We start from the raw sequence: 6040 nt of genomic DNA on the forward strand, positions 1-6040 counted from the left end.
CTTCCAAACAAATTATGCGAATATATTACCTATAATTTTTAACAATTTTCTATGCCTACACTTAATTAACCTTATTAATACAACCGTATATTCTTAATAAGTATATCTATTTCCAAAATAAAGTGGGACTAGAGTCTAGACGGAAAAAACTAAAAAAGTTACTCATTTTTCTTCTCTGATTCTTCAGGAGGTTTTTCCATCTTCTGAACAACTACTTCAACTGGGATAACTGGGATAGAGTCCCACCATCCTTTCAATCTCCGGTTCCCCATTTTGTTTTTCTTGTCTCTACGATCTCCTGATTTCAATGTCATTGCAAAGGTAGATAATAAAACTGTCATGATGATATATTTGAGAGGAATGAGTACTAATACGACTGCACATCCAAGCATAGTGGTAATCACCGTATCTGTGTGCTGCATAGGATCCGATACAATAGCAAGACACATACAATAGGTCAAAGTGCTGGATAAAAGTAACAGTAGGGGTGTGTCACTAATTGATGTGGTTTTTATACCTTAGGGGCATTGGCAAGCCATATTGACCATACTTTGAGTAGTGAAATGTTGATCAACTGCATAATGTTGTAAGTATTGTTGATTGCATGTTGTGCGGCTACTATACTATCCATTGTTGTCTGGTCTGGAGGAGTGGGCACAATAAACTTGGTTTGTTTGCCTACTTCGTCTTTTCTTGCCCAAATCATCTTCAAAACCATCCACAATAAAGATGCAGCTATGGCCTTCCCAACCCACTCTCTGCCAAAAAAAGATACCATTTAGCTGCAATCACGTTTTCTTACAAAGCGGTCAATTTGGGTCAAGCTCTATTTATAGCATGTCAAACAGGTAGATAGAAAGTAACGGCCATGGAAACAAGTCAAATGGGTCAAACCAACCCAAAGTGTAACGTTAATGCACATAAACCTCCTAAAAGATTTATATAATTAATAGATTTAGTTTCACACTGAAACTTGTAATCATAATTTGCAACAAATTATTTATACAAGTAAAAGAACTGTATAATTTTTATGGGTCAAAAAAAACCACCACGATCAAAAAATGCCCATTTTTAAACATTACCTAAGCTTCTAGAGAGTTTACTTGCAGTCACTTACTTGTAGACAACGAGAAGTGAAGTGCCGAGTACCATAATGGTGGTTACAGGTCTTTCCCACTCAATAACCTCTTGAAACCATGGCAACACACTTTTGAATCGATTAATAAGCTCCTGTAAAACAAAAATTATATTGAAAAATCAAACGCCTCAAAAACATAACCATTATTTATGTACAAGGAAAAGAAATTGATGTCTAAACTATCTCCAAGGTGGTCTAGTGGTAAGGCGTTCTTATGGTCTAAGAAGAGATCCAGGTTTGAACCTCACAGGGTAAACATCTTGGGATGGCCACGGGGAGAAAGTCTGGAAACGACCATAGGAATACCGGTTAGGCCATGTACCTCAAGAGTCAAGAGTCAAAGGCTCACTTTCATTGGGTAACCTGAACAGTGATCCCTCTATGTTGACCCGTTTGTAAGAAAGTTGATGTGAAGTTATAGATTTTTTGTAGAAAGAAACGGTACAAAAACTGCAACCTAATTTGCACGCCAACATGCTCTAGCAAAACCTAATAACCACTAGAAAGTGGAGCAGGCAACTCCAACCAATTCACTAATGAATGAGTCAGCCAGGGTTGTGCTGTATTTAAAGCGGATCATGTTAAATAAGGCAAAAGGGCCCGCTAGAACGGAAGTAAGTCAAATGGGTCAGGCAAGTTGAATGTGGCCTAAATCCTATCATTAGTGCATAGAGCCACCTAAACTAGCTATTATTACTGAGATAATGTCATTTCAACAATAAAAAGTAACATATATTTGCTACTAGTATTTATTTTTAAAGAATGAAAAGATAGGTGTTAGCGGATTGACTTGACCCGTCCTCAACTCCCCGTACTAAAAACATGTCACATTTGTTGCCTATTGTCTAGCCCACCCCTTTTGCCACCTCTAGTGCCATGAATTATGATTATAAGATTTTTAAGATTAGTACCATTAATACAAGAGCACTGTCACCAATACCATCATCTTTGAGTTCATCGGTAGTAGCTTTAGCAGTATTGATTTCTTTTGCTTCCTCTCTTACTTGTTCAACAGCTGTCTCCAAAGACTCTATATTCTCGGGTTGATTACTTACAATTTCAGATTGTTCGGGCCCTATTTCTGATTCAGCACACGAGATACAAGCATGCGAGACATTCAAGTTTCGTAATATAGAGCTAGCACTGCATGGGTGTCCACTTCTAACTGTTTTTAGGCTCTCGGCGAGTTCTTCTAAAACATGGCTCCCTGTAGGCAGCTCATCGAAAAGTGTAAAGATCAAAAAACTTTTTGGAGTCGGTGGAGAAATTCTTAGCATTTCTCGGGCTGCATGGAGTCTTATTATCCCTAATATGGTCCTTGCATGCATCTCCCACTCTTGTAGGGGAGATTCCACCTTAAATTTTGCTAAAAACTTGTGCAATAACAGAATTTCTTTCACAAGAGCAAGCCAATGGTCGCGTCTTGTTGAGCTAGTCAATTCTGGGAACTCAATCTGGAAGCCGTCTTCCCTGAATAATTTCAAGAAAATATAAAATTACAAGAGGTTAATGCTTTGTTAAAGTAATCAATCTCATATTATTCAGTTTGAAGCAGTAACTATTCTCACAGCTCAGCAGACTCGTAAGCAATGGCTTTGTCGAAAAGAGGAGCACCAAAAGGGCCTGTGGCTGCTGGTTTAATTGACTGTTTGATGTCCTTTGACAAGTCAAGTTTGAATGCATCTTCATATGACACTGAACCCGATGCCTCAAAGTACAGTGCATAATTTGTTAACGTAAGCCTACCTACAAATATCAGTTATCTGAGAGTAGCACAAGACGTATAATCTCACCTTTCTAAATGTATATAGTTATGTAGAGGTATAGGTAGAAAATGGGCAGGTCGGCTACAGGCAATATGAAAAGAAAAAACTATCGGCTGGGTTGGGTAAGGTTGGCCCGAAACACAAGTCATATTTAGAAGTATCAACAGAGAAGTTTTATGTTATATATGATCATAAAAATATATGAATCCAATAACGATATTTTTTTTTAAAAAAATCATTAACATGATATCGTAGGTACTAGGTTGTATTCATTAACATACACTTGGGATGAGTGACTTTCTACCATTTTGACCCGTTTCCCTTTTAGCTAATATTGCTATTCACCTAATTGACCTGCTAAAAATAAAACAGAAACCCAGATCGACCCCTCATAAGTAAACGGGCCAACATCATTAACAGAATATAGAAGGGCCAAAAGAGAAAGGGAACATATAAATCCAACACAAACCAGGCCAACTTTGTTTCCCAATATGACGTATCACTCTCTGTGAACTTGCAGTCCCCTCAACATGTAGAATGAACTCATCATCTGCCATTTCAACATTCCTTGGTGTTGCTTGCTTTTGCAAATGTTGTACACATCTGATAACAAGGCCAGACAAATTGAAAAACCAAGTTTACATTAATCATCAAGTCCATTGTTACAAATTTGCATATTTCCAATTGTTTCACATAATAGTTTATCTGGAATCAAAACAACAAGTTGATGAATTACTTGTCAATCTCTTGAAGGAATTTGTCGTAAGCAGGGAAATGAAGGCGGTTCTCTGTAGACGCTGTTAGTGTCTCAAAAGTAAATCTCCCATTGATAAAATCAGCCACCAAAGGAACCAATGATCCCAACCATACAAACGCATGTTCTCCAACACTCGGTTTATTGTTGACCTACCAAGTCAACATATATAGATTACAAAGGATAACATGCATATAGATACTTGCAAATGGGAAGCCTTGGATCAACTACATCTATTACATGGCCTTGTCTGTTGGGAATATAATACATGAATAAAGTAATTTTTGAAACACTACGTGGAATATGGATGCAAAAACATGTCTTACAAGGAGGGGCATGATGTCTGAATAAAACAGGGGAATGTCATCTTGTTTGTTTGACGTATTTGCTGTTGCATGTTGCTTCCTCTCTTCTTTCTCCTTCGCCACACATTCCTAGACATTGGAAAAAGAAAACGTTAAAAACTCATATAAGAAAAAAGAAAAAGAAATTTGAAATGAGTTAAGAAAAAATATGGCAAACTATTAAATGGTACATAAAAGCATAAACATATTGAGGATGCAGCGGTCAAGCATGTAAAACAGTTGGTCAAAGATAATAAATGGGTAAAACCTAGGGCGACCACTTCATATCATGTTTAGGTTGACGAGTTCAGCTACGCATGTTGATGGGTTTCGACTTTAGATATCCCAACCTAATCCAACCCATTTAGTATATTGTGTAGAAAAGTTAAAAATTCAAGAAATAGGTTAATTGTATTAACTTGTTTACCACATACTATAATCAAAGGTACATGATGGATATGATGTATTCAAACATTTTTAGCCACGCCATAAAGGTCAACCAAAAACATTCCATTTATTATACATATTAGACCTATGGACACTTTTGTGACCCAAACTAGTTTAACCACAATCATTTCTTTTCATGTCATGTCAGGAATTGAAACCACGCTAAAACCATCTTTATTGCCATTGCCTCACCACCATTATAATGATTTTTTTGAGATTCACTATCTTAGCTCCAAAGTGTAAAGCTCCCTAATGTATATGTTTACTAGTAGCATTTACCTAACTTTCTTTCCATATCTTATAAAATATATGATGCCAAAAAACGTTAAGGAGAACACAAACTACTAGTATACTCGTATAAAGTCAATCAAATCCAACAGTACCAAATCCTCCTTCCTCCTCGATTTGTGATAAACTAAAAAGTCACACCTTCCGGGCTTCCACTCTCCCAATAACATCATTAGCTACAATATACCTATATAACATCATTCCTTCAATCGGTAACCTCATACTTAGGGGTTTAATTTAGTATAGACTGTCAAACAAAAAGCAATCAACAATTTTGAAACTTTGTACTTTGTATTCTTCAAAGTTTATCATTCAAAAGATCAACTATTTTTTTTGTTTTTTGAAAAACGAGTTAGTCGTTAGTAATTAGCATTCGATACACCATAATTGGGCAGTATGTCGAACCCCGCTTGCCTGGGATGAAACTCAGGACTCTCGAACCCCCCCCCCCCCCCCCCAAAAATAATCAAACCTACAAAAGTAGGAAGTGAGATTCGAACCCTTATGGATTTCTCCAAGGTCTACGGCCTTACCAATGGGTCCAAGATGTAACGCACATTCACCAAATTGTCCTTATATGTAATAACCTAATCTTTTGTAACCTTTCAATGTACAAGCTTTTATTCTGTCACAAATGCATATGTAAGTAACTTTGTTATGATGTGGCGATGCCAGTTCACTATTACACATGGCATTGGATGACAATATATTGGACGAAATGGTGACTAACATAAACTCTAATATTTGAAGAGTAGTATATTGTACCGAATGAGATTGGGCATCGAGGGAAGTGGGGGTCTCCCAAGCGAGCATCATATCGAATGTTAACCGACTAAAGGTTCCTTCCCTGATCGATTGTTCAACATCTTTACAAACTTCATACAAGGTTTTTGAGCAACAAAATTCCACTAATTTCCTCGAATAATTTTCTCTTTTTATTTCCCCTTTCGATACTTTTTCGAACTCTTCCACCAAACCGCTCACGGGCTTTTCTAGTTTCCTGTAAATTAAATTTATTTTCAATCAATCAAAATAACGCATATAACAAATACCGACTTAATTATAACGCATGTAACATATACTTTTGCACTAAAAATGCTTAGGTATAATGCATATAACAAATACAGTAAATTTTGAAACCAGACATATATATATCTAGCTAGGTCAAAAATGTATTAAATAAATAGATTGAAATTTATAAAAAGATGTGGATCGGTTAGTTATATTATACGTACAGAGCGCAACGTTGGAGAACATCGTCAGCGATTGTAGATAAATGAAGCATCTTCTTCGTTCTCTCCAT

General features: G+C 36.5%; 1 protein-coding gene across 1 annotated transcript; it reads right to left on the minus strand.

Annotated features, from left to right (window-relative positions):
* LOC122585767 lies at positions 1 to 6040 on the minus strand. Its single transcript, XM_043757890.1, has 10 exons — positions 5973 to 6040; positions 5503 to 5737; positions 3985 to 4092; positions 3641 to 3810; positions 3374 to 3507; positions 2707 to 2884; positions 2050 to 2608; positions 1118 to 1230; positions 518 to 758; positions 1 to 416 (listed from the first exon to the last, which is right to left on the minus strand). The coding sequence occupies exons 1-10, from the start codon at positions 6038 to 6040 to the stop codon at positions 159 to 161; spliced, it is 2064 nt and encodes a 687-aa protein (XP_043613825.1). The 3' UTR covers positions 1 to 158.

Source organism: Erigeron canadensis, chromosome 1 (assembly GCF_010389155.1).
Source record: "Erigeron canadensis isolate Cc75 chromosome 1, C_canadensis_v1, whole genome shotgun sequence".
Lineage (NCBI taxonomy): Eukaryota > Viridiplantae > Streptophyta > Magnoliopsida > Asterales > Asteraceae > Erigeron > Erigeron canadensis.

Excerpts from the sequence above, each read along its gene's own strand:
- LOC122585767 (XM_043757890.1), bottom strand. The coding sequence starts at position 6,040 with ATGGAGAGAACGAAGAAGATGCTTCATTTATCTACAATCGCTGACGAT. Across the intron at positions 4,093-5,502 it reads TCGATGCCCAATCTCATTCG|GAATGTGTGGCGAAGGAGAA; the intron begins GTACAATATACT and ends TCCAATGTCTAG. Across the intron at positions 2,885-3,373 it reads TGGGAAACAAAGTTGGCCTG|GTAGGCTTACGTTAACAAAT; the intron begins GTTTGTGTTGGA and ends TGATATTTGTAG.